At 38.1% G+C, this 27,405-nt stretch overlaps 1 protein-coding gene across 1 annotated transcript in view; it reads right to left on the bottom strand.

Annotated features, from left to right (window-relative positions):
- KLHDC3 (kelch domain containing 3) overlaps window positions 1-27,405 on the bottom strand; it is a 1,708,415-nt gene that overhangs the window by 104,812 nt on the left and 1,576,198 nt on the right. Inside the window, exon 12 of the mRNA XM_044061135.1 lies at window positions 12,507-12,585. Coding sequence (XP_043917070.1) covers window positions 12,507-12,585 — 79 coding nt within the window. The remainder of the gene's footprint in view (window positions 1-12,506; window positions 12,586-27,405) is intronic.

Below are 27,405 nucleotides of genomic sequence, written 5' to 3'. Positions count from 1 at the left end.
CCCTACTTCGAATAGGTGGGTTCTATCAGTGAGTCAGTTAGCAACCCATCTGGTAACATACAGACTGATGCCCAGTTGAGACAGGTTATCTATTATGCCTAGTTACCAGTGAGTAAAGCAGACAAGGAAAATGTAAACTGCAGTCCTATAAAACGGGAAAAAAGCTTCCCCGATATATATCAATGGACAAATGCAAACACTGCAAGAGAAAAAAAAAAAACACTGAACAAGCACAAAGCAACTGACCCCAGTATCTACATTGCTTTCAGTGCAGTCGGTAGATGCAATCAATATCTTCTGATCCACACACAGTATGGAACACATGGGTTCAAAGGTCAGTCTACAGAATATTATAAGCCTAGCTACTAAATCATACTCAAAAAGTTCCCTCCAGCCTCAAGGAGGATAACATAAGATAGAAACAGGAGAATTTAAGGCTGCCCGCACAATTATCTGTGTTTACCCTGTAGGTAGCAAGGGTGTTACACTGCTTTTTTACTACCCAACTGATGTCTATTGCTTTGGAGACCATATCAAACAGATTAATGAGGTTAAAGGGGCAGGGCGCACACATTTGACAAAGCTGAACTAAGGAAGGTCCAGAGCTAGGAGATTTTCAATGTCCTGATTAATGAGGTCAAAGCTAATCCATTCCATAGTTTTACACTTAAGGCTATGATTTCCATGGTGGGTGGCTGGCTCACCCTTATGTAATGATATTACAATGACTGTTTTTAAGGCTTTGGGAATATAAATTTCTCTAATTTTAGCCTCTCCACCAGTAAAGAGGAGTTTGTATAGTACACATTTGGTAATGATTACCAAGCAATCTGGTATGTTATCAGGGCCCGCAGATGAAATGTGGATGAGATATTTTTAATAATAATATAAAAAATGTAAAAGCTACACCAGAAAGACTCACTGGTGTAAAAACATATAGCACTGTAAAAATGCAACCTAAAACAAGACAAACTGGAGTATAGATGACATAGCCAATCCCAATCTGCAAGCATCTTTCTGTGTAGTCAGAGGATAGAAATAATTATGGTTTTCAGTCAAAAAATAGCATGAAAAGCAATAAGAGCACAACTAAAAATAAAGAACGGAGTATAAAAAATAAATGACAACTATGTGCGTCTCGAACACATGAATACAATGTAAATTACAGAAAGCAACACATACCAGCCAAATTATTTACATATACACACACATACACATATATATATATTACACACACACACACACACACACACGTGTAGTTCTGCATATATGCACACACAGATGTGTGTGTGTGTGTGTGTGTGTATATATATATATATATATATATATATATATATATATATATATATTTATATATATATATATAAATAAAATGTGTGTGTATATACATTTTATATATATATATATATATATATATATATATATATATATATATATATATATATGGGTCTCCTTTACATTACCAAAATTACACTTTGCCAAAATTTAAAACCAGGAGTGGTCTCACTCCTGTTCTGGAATTCCTTCAAGAGAGAGACCCTGTGAGCTTGCCAAGATACCCATGACTCAAAATGTTGGGTGTTCTACCATGTGGAAACAAGGATACCGCAATGTGGCTGCAAATTATAGAAAGGCAATTTCACAGCCAATGGTACACAAGTTCTAAAACAATGTAAGCTATACCTGACCTTTCTGGAGAAGATGGGTTAGGTACTTTAAGGAGATGCTGTCTACTAAATAAGTATAAGTAGGAGGCCTTGATGTTCCCCCATGAAGAATGGTGCAGCTACCTGGTGGGGTGAGACCGATGATGATATTCCTGGATCTGAACGCAAATGAATTTTTACTGGATGTCTGATGGCTTGTACAGAAAGACTTTGTACATACAGTTTCAGACATTAATATCAGTTAGCACCTTTGAGGTTTATACAATTTACTTGTCTTTTTGCAGACATTCATGGACAAACATCTGTTTTGAATTTTACATAAAGATAGAGGGTTTTTTTTTTTGTTTTTTTTAAGTAATATACCACACATTTTTTGTATAAAAATAACTTGTTAGATTAGAAAACGGGAGGAGGCAGTTGTGAAAAAGTGAGAAAATGTTAGCAAACATTCAGACAGACAGTTATACAGCAGTGCTAAACAACAAAAAACACGTTACATTAATTAACTTAATTAGTGCAAACTTTTTTGATATTTGCACTTTTCATAAAGTCTGTACAAATATCAAAAAAAGTATCTACTAATTATGTTCTGGTTTGATTCTCAGCTGGGGTGCCTTCTGTGTGGAGTCTGCATGTCCTCCTTGCGGTCGTGCGGGTTTCCTCCCACATCCCAAAGACATCCTTGTAGGTGGATTGGACACTAAACTGGCCCTAGGAGTGAGTGAGTCAGTCTTCTGTGGAAGGTTGGGTGCTGGGCTGGCAACTTGACAAAATAAAACTCCACTGACAATTGTTCTGTGGACTGTTGTTCCACTGTGGTGACCCCTAACTGGGAAAAGCTGAAAGATGATGATGACTTTTCATAAAAACTGGGCTAAAGGATGTTCAAATATAATATTAACAAGGTTACAGATTTAACATTACACCCCACTGTCTTCAAGAACAGCATGGGAACCTGACATTGTGGCACAGGACGACTCCATCTTGACCGTCACCCAGACAACTTTGGCTTAACTGGTGATAACAATCCCTGCCGAGTTGGTTGGGGAGCTAGGGATTTAGAAGTGTTTTTGGCAGGTCACCTATTGGCGGGGGGTGTAACAAAAGGATTTTAAGTTTTCAGTAAAGACTGAGGAATCCAATCCATGAGTGTATGCAAGATGTAATGCACACACTGTGCACTAGGTGGAACAGTGAGAACAGCAAAAAAAAAATTCTGTAGCCATTAATATGACACTGCACCAGAATGGCATGGTCTCCTGTACTCCAGCTCTCTGCTGCTTATACATAGATATTTCCATTTGAGGGACACTAGTTTGCTGGGGAAGAGAAGGTGGATAGTTGCTTTGAGTTTCAAGCAGTAGTAAAGGCTCCAAAATGTGTGATGCCAGCAGACCTCCCAACTGTCCAGAATTTCACATAATGTTCAGATTTTTGCCTCATTTTTAGTAAGTTCCTTATCAAATTTGTGGTTTTCTGTCTGAGGACTGAAGTCACTAAGTAATGACTAACATAACATGTCGCTAAATAATGACAGACATTTTAGTTTCATAAGTCATATCCTTTAGAAAATGCATGCTAATGCAAAACCTGTTATTCTATCTGCTTTCTAAGTTAATAAGAACAATATTTAAAATCTGTCCTTGTTTTTGAGCCTTTGTTTCCCCATTGCCAGGATCCTCAAAATATAATGTAGTAGAGGTCTTGCTCACAATTTAAATATATATATTTTTTTAAATCAGGCTCATCCTAAAACCTTTTTCTGGGGTAAAACAGATGCCTTGGATTACCTTATGCTAAATGACCCATCTCTAAGAATAACACATTCCTTGGAAAGACACGTAAATGTAGCTGCCAATCACAAACTAATTCCTTAGAAATAATATAACCCAAATCCTGATGGTATGATTTGATACTTCCATCCTCTGATGTACTCTCTGTATTTTCTTAATACATCTTTCAAGACATAACTATAGAACTATGACAATTCACGTAAACTTTTCTTGAATAATATTCCAGCTGTTGCTACAACAGCCACAGATTCCTTTGGTTTTAAACCCCCCCCCCCCTTGATATATTATACATCTGAGAAGTTGCTGTCAATAAACAAAAGGCTATGCTTTAGTGTTGCTTCAAAGGTAATATCAAAAATACCAGTGCAGAAAGCTGATGCGTATTCACTGTGCCCACTGAGGGGAGGAAGTGTCACAGCGCTGTAAACTACACCCAGGCTGGTATTAGTGTACTGACAAATCTACTATCATAATAACGTAGTGAGAATCATCAGCCCTTCGTTTTTAATGTATTTTTTTCATTATTTGCCTGTACATGGTTGAGAGACATGTTCTCCAAATTAGCACAAGTACACAACTTTAAATGAAGATAAAATGGCATAGTCTTGGTAATTTTTGATGGTTTCAATCTATTCTGCTTTGTTACTTACACATGATGATGATACGATATCTATATGTTAATATGAAACCTGGAGACATAAGAATTGTAATGCAGTAGGTGGACTATGTCATAGTAATGGGAGGGCTTACAATGAAAGACACAACCGTCACATGTGGACGCGGTGCTAGTCACCTATGTTCTCTCCAAATATTCTTATTTTTGGATAGTTTAATGTACTAAGGGAGATCTATATACACACACTTCCAAAGGATAAAAAAAAGTCCCATCCAGGTGTGGGTTTATCTTTCACTCGAAGCATGCTTGTGGAAGGTGAACCCTATAAAGAGAATAACTACTTTTGTCAGTCTCCTTTGTCCACAGATTCTGTTTAAGCATCCTTAGTACATATGAAACAGGTGCTTATTATACATTCTTTAAGGAGACACAAACGTGAGATGGTTTGAGGTACTGTTATCTTTCATGGATCGACGGTACTCCACTCAAAAATTACTACTGACAGACTTTTTTTTCCAAAATATGACCTAGATTAGCTTCTTTACTTTGATTTCTGGTCCCTCTCTACATGGACATTGCCTTTTCTCCCATTGTCTGTGTTATGTTCCTCCCACATCCCAGAAACATGCTTGGTGTTTCTGCCTCAAGGGTGGAAGGTACCTGGTTCAAACTGAGACATCCTAGCTAAACTTCGAAAGTCTGCCAACAGACTACATCCAAAAATGGAGTCGTGAGCAGCAGCACAGACTCTAGATGGTACTTAATGGAGAACAGTCATATAGACCAACTGCATTAGATATCAATTGTGGTATGCATTATCCTCTAGACAGGCCAGCAAGGACCAAGAGGTTTTGTGATGAGTCAGGGCTAGCCACTTGACAGCATAAATACTTGCTATTTTGTCACTAACTAAATGTTGCAAAAACAGGCCATGGGTATTTGCCAGTGATACATGGGTTGAGGACCTAGCTTACTCCAACCTATGCCACTGACCCATGCTAATGGTGGGAGGTGTCCATGCTCCCCTGTTGGCCTGTGAGTGTCTGCCATAAGGTCCAGCTACCCAGGATCAGTAAGCTACTGGCCAGCTGCCAGACTAAGTAACCTAGGATGGCAAGCTGACTGCAAAACCAGTCAACTTGAGGCAAAAAAATTAAGGATTGTTTCACTGAAATAGGTTCAACAACAAGAGACAGCTTAGAAGTCGACAATTTGCCAGTAAGGAGGAGATCATATAATCTGTGTATCCAGGAAACAAGACTGAAGGGCAACAAAGAGAGGTGGTCTTGGCCTGGGATCCAGAGACAGCTACTCAGGAGGAAGACAAATAAAAATGCCATGGGAATCGTAGTGAGAAAGTATTCTTAAGTGAGGGATGTAATCCAAATCAATGACAGACTCGTGGCAATCAAACATCAGTGTAAAAGACAGATCCATCTTCATCATCTCAGCCTATGCTCCACCGCAGGACTGCAATGGCACGGACACAGCTACAGGCCCTCCATGATAAAGTGGGACAAAATGACTGCCTTTGACAACAGGCACTTGAATACTCACATTGGGGCAGGCAGAAAAGTATATGAGGATTGCCTGGGGCAACAGGAATAATGAAGAGAGGCCATTACAGACGTTTTCTTGTCTGCCAATTGGCTTAATGGTGGTCAACCTGTGGTTCACCAAGTCAAACAGTCATAGGATTACAACTGTAGCCAACATGCAACGCAGACAGACATCTTGCTAGAAAAGAAAGGAATGGCCTCAAGTCAAATCAGACATTGAAAAGTAGTCATTCTAGTGAAATAATTGGCCTCAGCATAAACCACTGGGGGCCACAGATGGCTACAAATGATCATAGAAGTCTCCAAGGACAAAAGGGACTAGGTTAAAGACAGAGGTTGACTGTGGTAAAAACACAGGAGTTTAAGGAAATACTAATGCTGTAGCACCTTATGAAGAATTTAACAGAGATATATTTTTCAAAATGTTTTGTACTGGTTACAGAGATTAACTTGGTCCAACACATTTTACTTGATACTTATACTCCTGTTCACAGTACAAGTGTAGCCTGTTTTTATAGAAGTAGTGGGAGTCAATATGCTTTAAGTACTAGTTGGCAGCTTCTGGTTCATAAGCACTACGGTACAAAGATGGCACGGAGTCACTATTCTCTGATTACAGGTTATAACTTCTTTGCTGTTTTATACATTGTTTACCATAGCTGATCATCTAGGGGAACAATGGAGTGGGTAGCTGTCAATTACTGGCAGTTGTTTACTGTCTATTTATTTAACAGACATAATCTTTGTATAATCTGTATGTAGAACATAATCTCTGTATAATCTTTATGTGGAGCTTTTCTCCCCAGGACTCCATTGAAAACGGGTTCTTTTGGCCCAATTGACTATCCTGGTTAATCAACTGCAAATAAATAAATAAATAAATAAAATAAATAATTAAAGGCTGGCATTTTCCATTGCATTCTAGAATGTGAATGAGCTGAAACACATGTGAAATGGGCTCAGATTATGGCATATATTAAAGTTCTCATTACAAGTTGTAAGATTACATGAAACCCATTTGGAAGAAGGAGATGCACTAAAATGGACAATTTAGAAGGTTTTTACCTCTTATCAAAGCTTGAGAAGCAGAAGTTTACTACGGTATATTGTCTTCCAACAGTTCTCAAATATGAGCCCTTGGAAAAAAAACTGCTAAGAAGGTACGAAGATTCAACTTTTTTAAGATTTAAGGTGCTCTCTTAGAATTAGTTAGGTAAGCATTTGTTTTCCACCAGGTGAAATTATTGCTGAGATTAGAGGTCTGATGGAAGACAGCATGAACCAGCAGGAAGGTTCAACAACTATGACAGAAGGCTGGAGTCATATAATGGATAATAATGAACTAATGCCAGAGCCATGGACTAGAACTCAATGCAAAAATGCATAATAATAAACTTTGAAAAGGCAGCCAACCCCTGAAAATTACCACACTGACAATATTGACAGTAACCTGACATTTGACCACCAAGTGCCAACAGAGGTCAGAAAACTCAATCTTTGTTGTATAACCCTATTAAGGGAATGGTATCCAGGTCCAACGATATCATTTGTTCCACTGTACTCAACACTCACCAGACCAATCATCGAGTACAATGCACCCTTAAGCATTTACCTGAACAGGAATTTGAAACAGCTTGCGATACCAGAAGTTCCTCACAAAAGGAATCCAGGGAGCATAAAACAAGTCAGATGCGTGCTGTTTCACAGTCCTATCCCTATACTCAGTCTCCTGATCTATGCCTAACCTGCAAGGCACCCTCTGATGGATTTGTTGCACATCCACGAAACAAAGAGCATCAGAAATACCTGTTCTAAGGACCTAAACCTCCTCTACACAACACACACAGGACATGATGGAGAAACATCTATGAGTCGCAAGGATTGCCCCTTCTCTGGACAGGCTTCCCATTTCATGACAAGCAAAGCTCATCCCTAGCCAAATTCAAACATAACTTGGACCCAAAGATAGGAAAATCACAAATTTACCCCTGGGTTTAACAATATGTCCCAAATGAAAAGTGCAACCTGCAAACACTTGATATGTACAAGCCTGTATCATAACTTGTAAAATTCTTGGGGAAATGACACATCAGGAATAGTTTGGTAAATCTGGGGTAAGCTTGGTTAGGCTTAAAATGACTCTTGGGCCAACAGCCTAGCAACTGCCTATGAACCTATAACTGAGGTGATTAGACATAACTACATACTAAACAGCAGTACATTTTTCAACAGTATTGTGGAATCAAGAGTTTGGCCAATCTTTACACCTTAGGGGGGTGAGCACACTGGAGAAAGAACTACATATTTTCACCCAGGTTTACGGCCTTTTCTAGAACAGAAAACACATTAATTTCTACTAAATATGGGGACATAGTGAAGGAACTACAGCTATTTCCAATTGTTACTACTGAAGACATACACAGGTACTACCATCAAGGAGGGAGACATCATAGGCATTCACAGGCATCTCCCTGCATTCTATTAAGTGATGAAAAATTTCATTTTAAACTGGGGATTATGCACCTATTTATCGGAGTAGCTCAGGCAGCCATGGGTTAAGCATATTATCTTAGTTTCAAAGAAAGTCAAGTTTCAAATTACTTGAATATGAAAGATGCTTCGGATACCCAATGAAGAAGTAACACTCATTTTAGAAGCCTGCATAACTGGATTTTATACTTAAAGCAACCAGTTATTTTCAATTCAGTGTGCAAAATGGAGCCTGAAAGAACAACAAAAAAAATATCAAAATAGTTAAGAATTTTCGTAAGAAAATATAAATACAGCCATCCTCCATATAAATGATGTAAGTATGATGGGGACGAGACAGCTAACTGGGAATATAATTTCTGGGCGTTTAAAGAGTTAGCAGATTTCAAAAAATCCCTACAGGGTACTTTGATGGAAATGTTGAGGAAACAAATAAACATTCAACAATGTCATAAGACAAAGCCTGAACGCACGATGCCACTGTTATTGGATCAACATTGTTTACACTTACCTGAAAAATGAATAAGTATGTGTTTCAGGTACTACATTCTTACGGCTTTTCCCGATTCTTATGTTGAATTACTGAGTATATTAAATATTAACATGAGTTAAGATAAAGTCCTATTTTTTGAACCACCTTTACTTAACCCAGGGTACTAGGCAAGGATGGACTCTTTTGCCCTTATTACTTGAAATTTATCTGGGGCCATTCAAACATCTCCTCTGGCTGACTATCGAAAGGAGAATATGGAACCTAAAAGTATCTTTATTAATGATTTTCTTGGTCACTTACTAACCTTGCAAGAGATTTGTCTCAGCTCCACTTTCTCCTCCTGGACTTCAGACAAAAATCTGGCTATAAAATGAATATGTCAAACTATATCTGTAGCCATTACTTATGACCTAGCATTCAACGTGCATGCTATATTCTTGTATCTTTGTTAAATTAATTCCTTAGCTACCTCACAGTCACGTTGGGCACAGTTCTGAAAGAGATAGTATCCCTAACCCATTCTCAAATAATTCTGTGTGCTTCAATGTTTTTTTTAGAATTTGAAAAATAGGATAGTGACAGTAAACCTAGGATAAACTTATACTGCCCTCAAACAAAGGTGGTTTGAACCTTCCAGTCTCTGAACTTTTAGGGCAGTAACAACTGCACCCAAGAACTCCACATCAGTTAAAATCCTATCAACCAAAGGGAAAGGAAAATATCCCAGTTTTTGGTGGGACACTAAAGGCATCTCAAAGGATCCTTTTCGGGGTATGTTTGAAGAATCAGGAGTACATGATACACATTTTAAAATCTGCTTAACAGAAATATAATTTGGGCTTGGAGAAAAATAACTGGTCGTGCAGACGGTGTCAACACCTTTTCTTTCTAAGAAGAAAAAAGTGGAACAGGTTAAGGATCTGAGAGCATTGCTGCTTACCATACCTACACTGATTCAATGCAAAGACCTGAATTGTGGGGCAGTGGCATGTTTGTGGGACCAGTGCACAACCTTGCATAGCTTTCAATAAGCAGAAAATCTGAGGTGTGTAGCACTTACGAATACACCTTAAAAGCTCAAGCTGATGCAAGCTGAAGAAAAACATCTTTCTATTGTAAACTTTTTACTGCATATTAGAAGACAGCCTGAGTTTCATAGGCAGCTTGTAAGTATGGCTTGTAGCACACTAATTGCTAAGAAGGATAAAGCCTGCCAGGAACTGAGTTGTACCTAGTAACACATAGTACATATTTAAACAGTTAATGGCACATGGGAAAAGATTTGTGTAGATATGCCATCAAATCCAGCAGATTTAGAATATTGGTGTGGTAGCACCCGCACAAATGAAAATACTTATCATACCAGACAGGATGCATTGTATGTTTCATGGAGTAAGTGATCTCTGTTGGAATTGTGGGAGCCTGGATGGGGGAGGAGGTGGTAACTAAACTCGTGCTCTTTGTCAGTGTTCCCAGGTGGCAGGATACAAAGATAAAATATCTGAATGATAACCTGTTACCCCCAGGGGGTGCAATTACTTACAGTTTTGTTTTTACTATGCCTTGGTAACTAGGAAAATCGGGCTAGTTATCAGTGGGCCCTTCTGCCTACTGTGTCGACGGCTGCCATGAAATATACTGATAAAAGATGGAAAACTTAATATTTTTCTCTCATATTACTCTTAAAGATGTGCCAGTAATGAGTGAGCTTTGCAGAATGGAAGAACAGTTGATGCTGGTCCCAAACACCAGAAATTTATAAATAAACTGCTGCCTTGGCTTCTGCATACCGAGTTCCCCTCTGCTACCTGTGTGAATTCAGCATGACAGCATGGGCTCAGACAGGCTTAAACTCCACAAGATACTACCTAGTGCTCGCACTAGGTGTCACTCTTGTGGTGAGATAGGGCCACCTTCCTGCTGCCCAGCATAGGTGAGCAGACAATAGCTGAGATGCTATTCAAACAACGGTCACCTGCACATCAGTCAAGGCTTTATCCATGCCAAGGGGTTCATTCCCTTTTCAGAATTTCAGTAAACTCTTCTCACCTATATTATAATATACAAGAGATCACTCTTCTACAATCTTAATTGCACTCTCTTTTTGGCATATTTCCAGTGAGCTATGTTCCACTAACTCTCAGCCACAAATTTAAATTCTGTAACATTCCTTGCCGAAGGAAAGCAAGCCTTTTTATAATCCAGGGGACTAAAGTATGGAAATTAATATAACCACAAATCAAGAACCTTCTTACACTTATGTTCCTTATAGTCCTAAAAGGATATGCTACAAATCCACTGTCACACCTGCTGAGGGGTCACTTAAACACATGGTCACATTCCTCAAACTCTCACTAAAGCCAGACTGATGCCACTAATTTTAGATTACTATTCATTTCCATTCTCGTACTCAAACTTTATATTCCTGCTTCTCATCCCCCAACCTAACAAAGAAATGCACAAACTCTCTCTCTCTAAATGCTTCTTCCCTTTACACTTGCAGACAGTAGCTCAGACATCTCTAGACAACATGAATTCCTTCACTTATACAGTGTCCAAGTAGTACTCAGCAAAAATATACTCGGAGTGAACTGGATATGCCTAGCTAAACCCTTGGTTGACATCCACTGCGGGAAAGCTACCCTACACCCTTCTGTATACACATTTTTATTTGTAATCTACTATATGGTGGTAGGCCATACTGTGTTCTACTATGGTTCTTTCATTTAGGAAGTGCTACATTTTATATGTCTTTTGAATGTTTATATGTGTTTATTATTCCTGTAAGTTTATTGTAACGACTTTTCTTAAAGCTAAGTCACTGCACATGTTTTGCCTATTCCTGCACACCTGTATTATTCTTCTCTTTAACTATGTAGGAGACAAAAATGGTCATTATGGTTCAGTTTACTCACCTAAGCAAAACAAACACAAAGCATCATCATGTGCATCCCCCTAATAATATCTACTGAAAAGAGCTCTTTATGCAGACACTTAATGCAATGATTTACTTAATTCATGTGAGCAACATGTCCATAACTAGCTTTACTCAAATCACGTTTAATTTACACAGGATAAAAATTACCTAGACAGCAAAAACTGCAGCACAATGACTACATGGCTAACAGGTGACAGATATAACTATCAGCCTTGAAATATGACTAATCCTTAATATGCTACAACAAATCCATGTAGTTCACAGCTCACTTTACTCACAAGAGCACTTAACAGGGAAAATACTTTGGTATACACATCAGATTTACGTTCGTGAAAATTTAAAACCAGCTTCTTCTAGAGGACAAGGGTTGCTTTCTTGGTTTTTACTCTGACTGGGATTCATCTGTTGGTACCCGGAAGGTAAAGTATGTCTGGATGGCCACCCAAGCCCTTTGCAGGACAAGGGTTTTTTAATGCCCTAATGATTGCTACCACAAGCCTGGTGCACAATGACATTGATGATGGAAACATAAGTACGTCCACACACATGCTCCACTGCAGACTTCTACATGCATCTCCCTCCCCCTCCTGCTTCTTGCAAGGTACCAACCAACCAACCCTGGCATACATCAGTGGGTTACTAGGTAGTGCAAAAACCTCAAACATCCTCAAAAGAAGCATGAACACCATCAGTTGGTCAAATCATCAACTCCCCCTCCAAAAAAAATAACTACCATTCTGGCCACTAATCAAGTCAAGTGGTTCTGGTGTTGTAGATGCGCTCGCTCTCTTTCTCTTTGCTGGCAGGCTTACACATATCTCAGACACCAACTTTAAAAGTACATTATGTACCGAAAATCTGGAACCAAAATATACAACCACAGGGAGTAACTAGTGAATCTATAACACAGAACACAAAATAAAAATTCTCAGGTGACAAATTTCTATTACCTGATATCATGGGGAAGAAAAGACTGATCCAGGTTATAGTGAATCACTGCTAATTTACATAAAGTCTTGAGACTGGGGCCTGTAAAAGAAATGACATTCCATAATTAGACGAACGGTAAATCTTAAGCTGCAATACTTTTCAAGCTAGCAAAATAAAGAATTAACAAAAACTTTACTGCAGTTATTAAAAAGAAAATTTCTGCCTAAGAACTTAATTTTTCAACCAGTGATGATAATGATTAGAACTGCAACTGAAACAGTCAGCTGTCAAAAACAACAGAGCATCAGACACACAGTATACTACTCCCAGTTCCTGGTACAACTGTCCTCATTAACTGCATGCAAAAGCAGACCGTTGATGTCAACTAAAAAGGTAAAACAGTCATTTGTCAATGTCAAAAGCTGGCTTGCACTGGAGCTGAGCGGCAGTAATATTGATAAGAAAGTGTAGTTAATAATAAGCAAAGCATCAAAGCAAGAGGGTCTCCAGTTCGATTTTTGGCTGAGATGTCTTCTGTGATGTGTCTGCATGTCCTCCCTGTGTTTATGTGAGGTTTTTCCCAGGTCATCTGGTTTCCGCCCACAGTAGGTGGACTGTACACCCTAAATTGGCCGAAGGGGTGTGTGCGTGTGGTATGGAACAACTACAACAAGGCTAGTCACTCGGCAATCTGAACTTTGGCTCTAGATTATGTTCACTGTTGAAGTAATACCCAGATCCTATATGCAAAATATGAAAAGGGGGGATTATGGATAGATAGAACAAGAAGAGAACAGGAAGTAACCAGCAACCAAAAATTATTAACAGGACTCCTTCAGTTTATTCAAAATGTCATGCTAAATATATTTTATGGGTGCTCTGCAAAGTGTTTGTGTTGATAACATTTTCCCATTGTTGGGAATTAGATGTATTATCTACTATGCTTAGTACTGCTAGGCACTGAACAACGCAACATATTCCACAAAACATTCTACTGTTATTCCAGTAAAGGGCACTACAAGAAACACTTCTGGATTCTTGACAACAACTGCAGATAATCTTTCAGTCATTCTTAAATTGTTTCCTTCTGGAAACATTTTTTGCTGTCTCAGTTTACTTTCAGAAACAATATTATACTTACCCGACGTGTACAAAGGACTGCTACACTGTTTATGCATTATCAGGTTGACAATGGATGAAATTATTTGATGTGAAAGAACAACTTCCCTCATTATACTGCACTTCCCCCATCAACTCCTCTTCTTGACCTCGATGTTATTCCTTACCCAGCTAATGCCCCAGAGGTCTCTCGCTGCTTGCTTTCCCTTTGCTCTACAATGCCTCATGTACAGCATTTCATAAAAAAGGCCATTTCTATCTGTGACAAATACAACTATTCCTGCTAACTTGCTGCATAATATTGCTCTGGGTTTTGTAACACAGACTTAGTGGGAGTCGATCTTTGACTCCACTCTGTGTTGGCTATACCACCAGGGGTTCTTTACTGCACAGTACATGCAGTGGGCAAGACTGTTTTACATCTGCACTAAAAGTGGGAAATATCAATTCATTTGAATACACACCAGGAATAGGAAAAGCTAACAACTTTTTGTTTACAACCAACTGATAATCTAAAGAAATGTCTGCAACAGTTTACTGACTTCCTTGCAGAAACCTTGATTGAATAACCAAGCTGGCTTACGTTTGATGATTTCAACCTGCATGTTGACCCTGAACTGGTGATTTAGGCTAGCGATGTACTCAATTACAAAGGGTTCTGGGTCTATTCAGTCATAACTATTTCTACTCATAAAACAGAGCAGTCAACTGAGTTGATATTTTAACTGTTTGGTCACCTCAGACTCTGCAGTGGAAATGGCCTCTTGGTCTGACAATCATCTACCTTACTTTGTAAACTAGCACACAGGAAATGAAAAACATTACAGAATGAACTTCATCCCGCTACTTAGTCAGCTCCTCTACAACTGGAATTGTGATGCTGACAACTGTTGAAGGGTTTCAGAATAAAATGAAGCTGTTACCAATGCCCTTGACGGGTAAATCCTAAAATCACATGTGCCCAGTTTCTGTAAGTATACAAGAATGTTGGTTTGATCATTAGTTTCATTCCATTAGATGAAGTGGAAGAAGAGCAGAGATGCAATGGAGATGGAATATCCTTCCTTGAGGACAAGGTTAGGCTTGATAACCACGATGTGCATTATCAGATAGAAAAGTCTCATAATATGGCAACATTAACATCAAGACAGATTCCTGTCATTTCCCCATCAGCTGGCAAAGCTTTATCAAACTGTGAACAGAATTTGGATGTGTAGTCCAGGACATTTTGTCAATCAAGGGGCATTTTCATCCTTTGAATGAGAGGCAGCTGCTCCATTCTTTGCAGCAAAGATTGATGTCATAGGGCTGAAAAAAAATCTACAAGGACTCTGTGTCAATGCCAGGGCATTTCTACTTTTCTTGTTCAGTGTGACCACATATGTTGACTACTGCACAATTATGGGTCTACACTCAAGCATGCACACGGACATGCGAGTTGGATAGGGTACCACCTGCAATTTGCTGCCCTACTTACTTTCCAGTCTTATCAGGTTTTCTCCAAGAAATACACAAGGTATTACCTATTCCTATATCCTCAAACAACACCTTTGAGACATCAGTTATGATAGCTGCTTGATTAGCTCTTTCAGAGTGGGGAATTGTAAAGGATTAAAAAACAAACAAAAAAAAAACAATAAAATAAAACAAAAAAGAAAAAAAAATGGTTATACTTTGGGAAATACTCTGTTCCTGGCTAATAAGTGCACTATATGGATATCTGCAAGAAGAAAATCTAGGAATTCTAAGAAAAAAGAAGTCGATAAGCTGTGGCTGTGAAGAACCTTGCTGTCAACTGGCAAGAAGAAGACGCCTCTCAAGTGGACCTATCTACAGCTGTGTGTGTGATGAAGCAAATATGTGTGTGTGATGAAGCAAGTGTGTGTGTGTGTGTGTGTGTGTGTGTGTGTGTGTGTGTGTGTGTGTGTGCGCCCTCCCTCTTTTCCTTTTCAGGATCAAAAGGTGACACCCATTTTTTTTTAATTCAGGTACTCTCATGTTCTGCTTTGTTTTTTCCTAAGATAAAGGAAACATTTTCTTTTGATTTCCTGGTGGACTACATCTGTACCGGATAATTGACTGCATCTACAGCCAATCCACTGTCTTCTAGGCTTTAAAATCCATTCCTCTCAGTTGGTTACTATATACAGCTGTCTGTGGTGAAGCAAAATGTTTTGTTACTGTATGTCCTTCCTTTATGTGGCACCTTTTTTTTCCCACAGATGCTCTCCCACCTTTCTCAAGATGAAGGGAACACTTTGCTTTTATTTCCGAGTGGTGTAATGCTGCACTGGATAAGTGACCGTTTCTTCAGACAACCTGCTTCCTCTATTAGGCTGTAAAACCTGTCCCCTGAGAGGACATAAGATGAGCAGATGTCTCATGTTGATACGAAGATGCAAAGATACACTCTGCATGTCTTTGTGTGATATATCAGGAAAACAGAACAGCAGTTACCAGGACACAGTGCAAAAGTAACAGGTAAACTCTGTTTTCAGGTTAGTGAGTTAGCTTTGCATTAATCAAAAGTTTATACATCTCCTACACTATTATTATCAATTTCTTTATCTTACAAATGTGCACATTGCACCACATTTGCAGAATAGACTGTTGCCGCTCTTTCAAGTATATAACTGCGATCAAATTACGTAGTGAGCACAGTTTCATTTTAGCAATCATGAGTGGACAGGTTTATCCGCTGTGGCCACCCCTAACCGGGAAAAAGCCAAAAGAAGAAGAAAAAGGGTTAAATAACAGTTACAGGATTATTTCTCATCTGCAATGCCCTCGATGCTACAGCTGCTATTACATAAGCACTGAATAAGTGTTACAAGTATTTATGGAACTGACAGTTTCTTTATGAGCTTGCTATAGTGGACAGCACTTTCAACCAACCAGTTTTAAGAGGTAAATGACAAGTGTTTTTCACAATATAATACTATAAAGATTACTGTAACTGAATATTTTAAGTCAAACTTAGGTTAGTGTTTTACATTTTGCACTTGTGTAACAGACATAAAATTGACTTCTATATGTGACAGACCACATAACAATATGGGTACATTTAAAGAAGAATCCATACTTTCCTTCATATAACAGAATCACTTCATCTGATTTTGTAGGTCTGATTTTTTTTATTTTGTACTGGGATATTTTTCTTTAGTATGTACTTGGATAATAATGAACTACTGGGTAGATAACTTAGTTTGAATTAACGTAAATATATTAACAGATTTCGTATACTAACTTAGACAGTGGAAATCAAGCTATAATAAGTCATAAATGGAACAAAACTGCAGTTGTAGTTAAAACCAACTCTGTGTTACTGAAAGAGGTCTTCATCCACAATTACAAAGACCCACTTTACTTGACATTTGACTGTGATTATAACCAGAGGAAATGTTTGGTTTGGGTATTTAGGTTTAGGTTTGTACTTCATTTCATTACAGTAGTCCTTCTATAATTGTGCTTTCAGCTTGTTTTTAAAATTACTGTAATGCAGAGGGCACCACAAATACACTCCAAAATTGTTGAAAATGCAGACTTAAGCAGCTTTCCTACACATCAGATTACACATTGCAACTGTTGGGAGTTTATAGACAGTCGAAGTCAAGTGCTGATGACCTACAGGAATTCATACATTTGTTCCATGAAACACAGAAGGAGGAAAAAACACTTACTACAAACAGACTTGAATAATACAGACTATAAAAAATTAGTAGGTAAATTGTTTAAAACATATGTTCAGGAAAAACAATTGCTGCAGACTGAACAAACCTGCCAGGGAACAGAACATACTACATACTGTGTATTCCTAAGGAGTTGATTGGTACTTCGTGGCAAGTTTTAACACCTTTGATGTGAAGTGGTCAAGGGGTTATAATGGGAAAAAAAACTACCGCTATGTAATTTTGCTAAACTGAAATCTAAACCAATGCACAGATGATTAATAACAGACTATATGGAAGGAAAACTGATGCATTCGTTGGAAAAACAGAAGTAATATGGTGTTGTTTTGAAAGAGACATTGAAGACACACAAAGTCATACATGTTTAACATCAGAATCTAAGCACACAAATCAGGAGGACACATTTCCATTAATAAGATTAATAATTAAGATGTAAATCCAGAAGGAAGGTGCAGCTCAATACCACAAGTCAAGCTTGACTTGTGGTTTTGAGCTGCACCTTCCTTCTGGATTTACAGTTTTTTTTTCTTTTTTTACTGGTTTTGATAATTAAGATGAGAGATAAAACTTACAACAGAAATGAGGCTGAACTCTGAAAACAGAAAAAAAACATCTGGACAGACAAATGAAACAGTGTGAGGCAATATCAGGAAAAGTTTGAAGAACATGTGTACAAAGATACTGAACATAACAGGAAACCACTTTATAAATACATAAGATGTGATAGCAGTAAGGACATGCAAATCACTAGACTTTACATAAATTGTAAAATGTTATAACACATCAGATTGTGATATATTTACAAAGTATTTTGCAAAACAGTTTAGCCCCACAAAGCAGAGGCTACCTGGATATTACTAGCACAAATTAACTTCAAATTCTGAAATTAGACTATAATGAAAATGTAAGAAGCACTCTGGACTCAAAGCACAGGCTGGAGAGTCATTAGTAGCAATAATCTAAACCTGCTTCCATGTGAACACTAGCACTGTATTGTATTGGTTATTCACTAGGTCACTTAAGTATAGGGAGATTCATCAAGACTGGATGCTTCCATCTGAACACTAGCACTGTATTGTATTGGTTATTCACTAGGTCACTTAAGTATGGGGAGATTCATCAAGACTGGAGGCCTACCCTTGTTATACTCCTCTTTAAAGGAAAGGGGAATAGAACAAACCCAGATTCACACAGACAAATAAGTTTACTTTCTTGCTGTGGGAAGTAATGGAGGTGGTTATTATTTTGGACAAACCGTCAGAATTGAAAACACTGGGACTTGAAACTATGTATCTGCATGCATCTACAACTACCTGTAACATGATGATACAACAAAAAATAAAAAGTCTATATAAACTGCATCACAGCACAATTTGTCTTCAGCATTTGACAGGGTCATACACAAAAACACTGTTCAATAATTTAGGTATTAATGTAATCTTGATAAGGATGATAGCTGCATGACTGACAAACAGGACATGACATGTATCACGCTTTAACTAGACAGGTGAAATTCTAGGTTACCGTCAAGGCTTCCCACAGGGCTCTGTCCTAGGCCCATACTTCTTTAGGTCGTATCTTTCAAATCCATCTTTTTCACCAGAGGTGTTCTAGAGTCCATATGCCAATGGCATGAACTGGGTAAACTGATCACATAGTTCACAGGTTCATAGATGTGTACTAGGCTAATGGCCACAAGGGCATTTTTAAGCCTAGCCATGCATCAAATCTCTGACAAGTTCTGGTACCTTTGCTAATTGTAAGGAGGGGCTTGGGAGATGAAAAATTTACAAGCAGGGGCCTAGAATATAAACCATTTACAGGCTGCTTGTGTCCATTAGAGACGCAGCTGCCAAACCAGGGGTTTCCCGTTTCCCATCCAACTGTTCAAGTTACTTGAACTGGGTTATGGAGGAACTCTGCTTCACATGGATGAGGAGTTTGTTTCAGAGAAGGGGGAAGTCTCTGAGATACATACCCGTCTCTTCAGCAATTCCTATTTATATCACAGACAAGATTTAAGTCTTCAGAACAGATAATTCTGGTGCTGTCTGTTTTGCAGATATGCAGGAAGTCCATCAGGGTGGGATCTGACAATGGTGTGTATGCCAGGCATAGACCTCTCCCCTCAGCACTCTGTAGGATACATAATAGAGGAATAGGGCTTCGTGCTGATATGCATATGACATTACTTACTTCCTGTACTCTTAGTGAGGAACCTCTGTGGATGTTCCAATTGTTGAATGCATCCGGTTAGCTACATATCAGAATGTACTCAATTATATGTCTGATGAATGCTGAATACAGTGGAACAATGACTTCCTTTGACCTAGATGCCATACCTTTGTTTACTAGCTGACAACATAGAATGCTTTCCTCACTACCATACACATATGATGATCACACGCTAGATTATTGTCTGCGTATAACCCCCAATTTCCTGACTACTAGGTTGACTCTTAGGTGTGTGTTGTCAATATGACAGCTACCTGGGGTGGTTGACTTCCTGAAAGATTTTATGCACTTCTTGACATTTAGTTTTAGTTCATGGCTCTGACAAAAAGTTATTTGTCTGTGTCAGCCCTTCCTGGAGAACACTAGTGTTGGTGAGGGATTCTATGACCGCTCCTAGTTTGCAATCATCTGCAAATGTAGTCAATACAGAGGTCCTTGACATTGGCCTCGACTTCAGAGAAGTAAATGCCAAAAAGGAATGGTTCCAGCACTGAACCCCGAGGGACTCCACTTGTGAATGGTACCTTTGTACAGATGGACTCTCCATTTCTAACTTCTTGGGTCCTGGCTGTGGGCCAGCTCTCCCTCCATTGGGTAAGATATACATATAACTACACCAAAAACTAAGTATATGAGATTTGGGAGACAAAGATTAAAGAGTATTTAATATAACACACACACTCAAACTGTGGATTCAGTTAAGGACTTAGGTAATGGGGAGACTCATCTTTGAGTTTTTCTGAACATCAATTAAGTGGATAACGAACAACAGGCTGTATAAAAAGGTTTAGAAATTAGGACATCAGAAATTATGAAATCATTGTAAGTTGTATTAGATACAGACTAGAGTATGAAATAATATGGAAACCTTATAAGAAAATTAGCAGGAGTACACTGCAAAAAATATATTGGAAATGCACAAAGGGCATCCATGGATGTGAAAGTTTAAGTTATTATGCAAGATTAAAAAAAATGAACTTACACAGTTCTCTCATATAAACATTTAAGAGAAGACCTCACTCAGGTATATAGGGCATTTAGAGAGAACATCAACCATTTGGTGTTACCAAAGAGTAGCAGAGAATCATCAAACAACCTGTGTAGGAGATTCAATCAGCATGAGAAATGTACTAACTGGTTCTCGGAGGAAGTAGGTGATTTGATGCTTGGCATAGATTTCCAAGTTGTATACACTTATCCAACTTAAGTGAAAAAAAAAAAAATTTACTCCACATTGGGAAAATTACATCTACAATCCAGACATGTTATCAAATGACAGTCTTCATATATGTCATTATGGAGAAGACTTTATTAGTGGAGAAATGTCTGACTATATTATTATATTTTTAGAGCTACTCAAAAGAAAGCAATAGAGCTCCAAGACTTAGAAGGCCAAAGTATACTCTATATATATATATATATATATATATATATATATATATATATATATATATATATATATATTTACACACACACACACACACACACACACACACACACACACACATATATACTAGTAGCCTTGGCAACAAGCACCTTGAATAAATTAACTTAATGAGGCAAGACAACTGTAAAATTGTGATAAATGTTGAAGTTTGGAACACAAAAGATGTCTGTTTTCCCGGGCATATGAAGTACAAATGCCTTAGGGAACACCCCAGAGGCAGGGTATATTTGTTCACGAGTCCATAACCTAATTTCTAAGGATAACATCATGGAAACAACAGTTGTAGATCTTCAGGGCTCAACAAGTAATGACAAATGACATTTAACAGTCTGCTATAGGTTTCCAAACATTTTATTTGTAAAGTCAGATAACATTTTGGATTTGAAAAGCACACTACTGACAGGTGACTTTACTTATCCTAACATTAACTGGTTAAATCTTACTGCTGATACAAGAATTTATAGATACAATAGCTTTTCAGGGTTTGAACATTAATCAGAATACCATCATCTCTGAATTTAAAACGTACATTACAGCATCACATATTTTTATAAAATATATAAATATGGTAAAATAAGCTGCTATCCAAAAATACTTTAAATACCACTGATTAGCATAATATTAATACATTAAGTGGATATGAGTTTGGGTACTTAACTATTGACCCAAAGTGTTGAATCAACATCAGATATCAAACATTATCAAATTAAAAAGCAAGTTGTCCTACTGGTAGAATTCTGGTTCAATTAAACTTTGCAAGAAAAATAAATGATCCTTTCAACTATATAAGAATTCCAAGCCATAAAAACAAAACAAAATTAAATTAAATATGCAAAGATTTACTTTTTAAAAGAAAATGTGAGAAAACAACGTATGAAACTATATTGGCTATAGACAAACAGCATAAAACATATGACAAATACATAAACTCATTGCTTAAAACCAAGCATCCAATGGATTTACTGTTGACTAATGGTTCAATAATTCACAAGTCAAAGAAAAAGGATGACAAATTTAATTCCATATGGAGAAATCTGCCCAACAACCACCCCAGACTCTATTAATAGAGTCTTGAAAAACTTAAAAACACATCCAAGGGACCTGATAAGACTCCTATGTTACTGTCAAATATAACTGCTGAATTGAATCCTATACTTCATATTTGAATATCTTACTGAAAACTGGAACCATATCAAAATTTTAAAAAAAGATCAAACATTATACCAATACAAAAGGGTAAAACCAATGATGCTAGGAATTATAAATCTTTTAGTCTGGCACCAATATTAGGAAAACATGTTGAAAGATATGTAATAAATTTAATGTATGGAAATAACGGTTTTGTTTGTCATATTCATCAGTATGGTTTTATTAAGGCAAGATCTACTCTCGCATTACTAGAATTTTACGACTGAATAACGGCAATGGAATTAGGATCAACATCTGGTGTTTTATTTTTAGATTTTGCAAAACCTTCCGATTCCTAACCAAATAATAATACATAAGGCAGTGAATAATAGTAAACATAATCCACAGGACTTGAGACAGTTGCTGTTTAGAGAACTGTTTCTGTTTGGCTACTAGTCATGGCTAGGGTCCCATAAGGATCAGTCTTGGGACATGCTGAATTTAATTTAGAATTTGTTAGAATTCACATAAATAAAACAGTTAGCTTATCAAGTTTGCTGATGACTGTACACTAGGTTTTACTGTTTTATCTATTATGAATCTCAGAGATATGAACAGATACTTAAAAATTGCTATTCGGGCAACTAAATCAGTATTATATTTTAATAAGTAGAGAACGCGGTGGTACAGCGGTAGATTTATTGCCTCACAGCAAGAGGTTCTCCTGTTCGATTCTCGGCTGGAGTGCCTTCAGTGTGGAGTCTGCATGTCCTCCCCATGGTAGAGTGGCCTCTGAAAGACATGCGCGAATGGGCGCGTGTCGGGTTGGCAACTCGGCACCATAAAAAAAAAAAATCTACTGCCAATCATTAGCGGACCGGAGTTCCGCTGTGGCCACCCCTAACCGGGAAAAGCCAAAAAGAAAAACAAACTGACAAGTGTGAAGTAATATTCTTTGGCAGGTCTGCCATTAGGAAATCACTTATACTCCAAAGTACCAGTGTGGGAGAAGTGCAAGAATATAAAGATCTGGGAATTATTATAAAATCAGAGTTTTTATTTGATAAATATGTACACAATATCTGTAGCACGGCTATGAAGCAACTAGGTGTTATAATGAAAAAATTTCACATTAATGGCTAAAAATAGTTTGAATCTATATAAAACATTCATCAGATCCATGCTAGAATACAACAGTGTATTCAGTATTTACTCAACTGGACAACTGAAAGCTTGAATCAGTACACTGGAAAATTTACAAAAAGGAATACCATCAATTTTCAGCTGGAATTAAATGGAAAGATGTAAACATTTGAAGCTATTCCAATGGCAACATAGATATTGCATGGGCAAATTAATTTTAGCCTATAAGGCTGTTAAGAATGAATTCACAGAAGAAGCCTAAAAACTAGAAATTTGTAACACTTTAAACTCACAATCACAAGTTAAATGGTCATATTCATCTTATTAAAACCAAAGTTTGAGGTTCATACTTAGCATATTCTACTTAAGTGAAAAACTACCTTATAAGATATGTAGTTCTGCGTTTGAGTGTTCACAATAGGAGTTTACATAGCTGGATATGGAAACTTGTGTTAAATCCATGTTTGAAAGGGTTCTGTGTTTGTCGACAGCATTTAGGCATGAACACTGGCAACTGAACTTACAAACTAAGTAAAGTGGACTGCATTTACTAAAGCAAGAAATGGTTTCTTATTCTTTGGAAGAAAAAAAAAGACTAGATACATGCTAAAGTATTCAAAATTAGTGGGAAATTCAACTAATATCATAGGTGAATAATAAAGACTTGAGGACACTGAGGAAGAATTAACCTGACAGTCTCAGGACCTGATAAAACTGCAGAAATCAGCAAGGGAGCCCGCAGGATTTTTTTCAGGGGGGTGCAAACCCAGAGCCCCACCCATGCAGCCCCACCCCCTCCACCCACGCAGCCATTCCAGTGCCCCATTAACTGGCTATTTCTCCCCATTTGCCATAGACACTGTTCAAATCTCTCAGTGTGCATACTGTTTTACTTCTACAATGATTACAGATATTTGGATTTCATTTACAACTTTTAATTCAAATTTTATAGCACAAACACTGATAGACATTTACTAAACCTAAACAAAGCAATACTCTTACAATGAAAACAGACTTAGCATTAAAACTTCTCTACCTTTGAAACCCATATTCACTGAAACAGCACTGAAATACACATTCAAAGAAAATGCAAAATGCATCTGGCCAGTGGCAGGGTAAGTTTACCTTTTGGCTGTTTCAAATCATAGGCTCCTTGCACACATTTTGAGAACCATGCAAAAGTTCTTTGATTCACCTTCCTGACTGTATTAATTATACTATATAATAATTGAATTATATCCCTTGTATAATACAGCACCACTTGTTAGAGTACATTTTAAATTTATAGTTTTGAACATTTTTCCTTTAAGCAATGAAACAAATCATGAACCAATAATGACAATCTGCCCAATTCAGAACATTTCAATAATAAAGGGTCACTCAAACGTCTGTCATACAATCCACCAATACCAATCAATATGCAGAATCTCTGCAGAAGTAAAAGTCATCTGAATAATTTCACATTATAGAAATCTGAAACCAATGAAGAGGTTGTTGCTAGAAAACAACTTTATATTTCAGTATTTCATTTACAAATGCAGTGCCTGTTACCCTTGAAGAATAAATTGCCTATGTTACATTAAAAGAAATGGTAAGCTGGTATATTGCAATAGGGAACGGGTGGCAAGGTGAAAAACAGGTTCATAGTTATTAGGTGTATCATCCAAAGGAGGACATACTAAGGACTCCAGAACCATACCCCCTTAAAATACAAATGTACATGTTGTAGGAATAGAACCTACAACCCTTTGCATCAAGATGCAAGTATGCTACCTGCTGTGCTAACACTGCCTTAAAATTCAATACCACAATAATACCATTTGCTAAACAAAACCGTTGCACATTTTAAGCAGACTTAGCATGAGCAGCAGTAACTTTGCTTCCCTTGAAGCTCACAATTCCTTGAAAATGCACTTGAAAATGAATTCCACCTGCTAGATCTAAACTAGGGCTTCTCTCTCTCTCTGACTCTGTCCGTCTCTCTCTCTCTCTCTCTCTCTCTCTCTCACACACACCTCAACTTCTTAGTGCAAGAAATCTGGACAAAGTCTAAAATAAACAGGGACAGATCATTCATTCAGTTGTTTAGATTGCCACCTTCCCTCCAGGATTAGAAAGCCAAATTTGATCAATCATTCTCACTCCCCCCAACCTCTGCCACAGGCTCCTCCAATGCCCGAATTACTTTTTGATCCCATGTTATCTGGGCTACAGTCAGGACTTTATTTCTCTGTGCTAAAGAGCAATAAAAACAGCTTTCTTGAGCTCTAAACTTTTTTATTTATTTGCCTAGTTAACTGGGCAAACCTACTGGTCACAAATGCCTCTTTTTGTAGAAATTCTGGGAACACTGCCTAATTAAATACTTTCTTTCATACTGCACAGTATGCAAGCAGAAACATGAGGGACCTATTATATGGACTAAAGCATGAAACTCATCATCAGCTCATAACTTTTAGTTATGTACTTACCATAACTTCGGATGTATGGGATCCATCTCGCCTACATTCATAACTGATGGGCTCGGAGCCGATCCATCAGCTCCGACTCGGCCAACTAGTACACTAGAACGAAGTCTCTTATTGGCTGGGCTACCCTCTATCCCAGGATGCACCACACCTGCTTCCCCAGATCTTGTTTGTTCACTTTCATACTTACATGCAAACACAGAAAAAATAGTAGTTACTACAACCAAATAAAGTTCTTCAAGAGAAGATCTCCAATGGAACTACATTTCCTCTAAATCCCCAATGGAAGGGGGAAGGAGGGCGGGTACGTATGAATGTAGGCGAGATGGATCCCATACATCCGAAGTTATGGTAAGTACATAACTAAAAGATGTAATGGGATCCTATCTCGCCTACATTCATAACTGATGGGACAGCGTCCCTAGCACCTAAATCCCGGGTGGCTCATTGGAAAACACTCCTGAGAACTGTGGAACCAAAGGAAGCCCTGCCTCGAGAAACCACATCCAGTTTGTAATGAGAAATGAAAGTGTGCGGAGAAGTCCAGGTAGCCGCAGCACAAATATTATCTATTGATAATTTGGAGTGAAAAGCTACAGAAGTAGCCATTGCCCTGGTAGAATGAGCCTTGACTGGAAAGGGAAGCTCTTTGTTAGCCTGTGAATAAACGAAAGAGATGCAATATTTAATTCATTTAGCTATGGAGGTTTTAGCTACTGGTTGACCCAATTTGTTTATTGCAAAGGAAACAAACAGTTGATTTGATTTCCGTGTCAGAGCGGTTCTATTCAAATAAAAACGCAGTTGTCTATGGACGTCCAATTGATGAAGAATATATTCTGCGTTATTAGAAAACTCGGGAAAAAATACAGGAAGCTCTAGAGTCTGTTGAATACAGAAAGAAGAAGCTACCTTTGGTAAAAAGGAGGGATTTAATTTCAGGGACACTCTATGTTTGTGAAATATCAAATAAGGAGGATCAGAACAAAGAGCTTGAAGTTCTGAAACCCACCTGGCCGAAGTTATGGCCACTAAAAAGGCAGTTTTCCAGGACAGAAATTTCAAATCGCAGGTAGCAGCTGGTTCGAAAGGACGGGCAGTTAAGGCAGCAAGAACCAAATTTAGGTCCCAAGGGGGAACAGGGTGAGATATTGGGGGCCTAAGGAGCCATGCTCCTTTAAGGAAAGACTTACAAAGTTTGTGAGACATCAATGAAGGTTCAAAAGAAGCATGAAAATTAGAGATAGCCGCTAGCTGAACCTTAATGGTGGAAACTGAAGAGCCCAATTGAAAAAGAGAGGCCAAGAAATTCAAAACCTCCGATACTGGGGCAGTAAGGGGGTCTATACCTCGTTGCTGAGCCCAAAAGGCAAACCTTTTCCATTTGCTGGAATAGAGTTTGACAGTGGAAGGTTTGTGAGAAGACGACAATATGTGGATCACCTCCGGAGAGAGGGAATTGTCTCGGATTAAGGATGAAAGCGGAGTAACCATGCCGCCAACCTCAAGGACCCGAGAGACGGGTGAAACTGTCCTGACTGATGAGTCAACAGGTCCGGCACTGGGTCCAAGAACCATGGACCTTCTACTGCATACCTCTGAAGGAAGGGAAACCAAACCTGACGAGGCCAGTGCGGGGCAATCAAAATCATTTCGCTCTCCAGGTAAATCGCCTTCTGTATCACCCTCG

This window comes from Protopterus annectens, chromosome 1.part0, assembly GCF_019279795.1.
Source record: "Protopterus annectens isolate FY-2018-M chromosome 1.part0, PAN1.0, whole genome shotgun sequence".
Classification (NCBI taxonomy): Eukaryota; Metazoa; Chordata; order Ceratodontiformes; family Protopteridae; genus Protopterus; species Protopterus annectens.
This window is presented reverse-complemented; position numbering and strand designations above follow the sequence as displayed.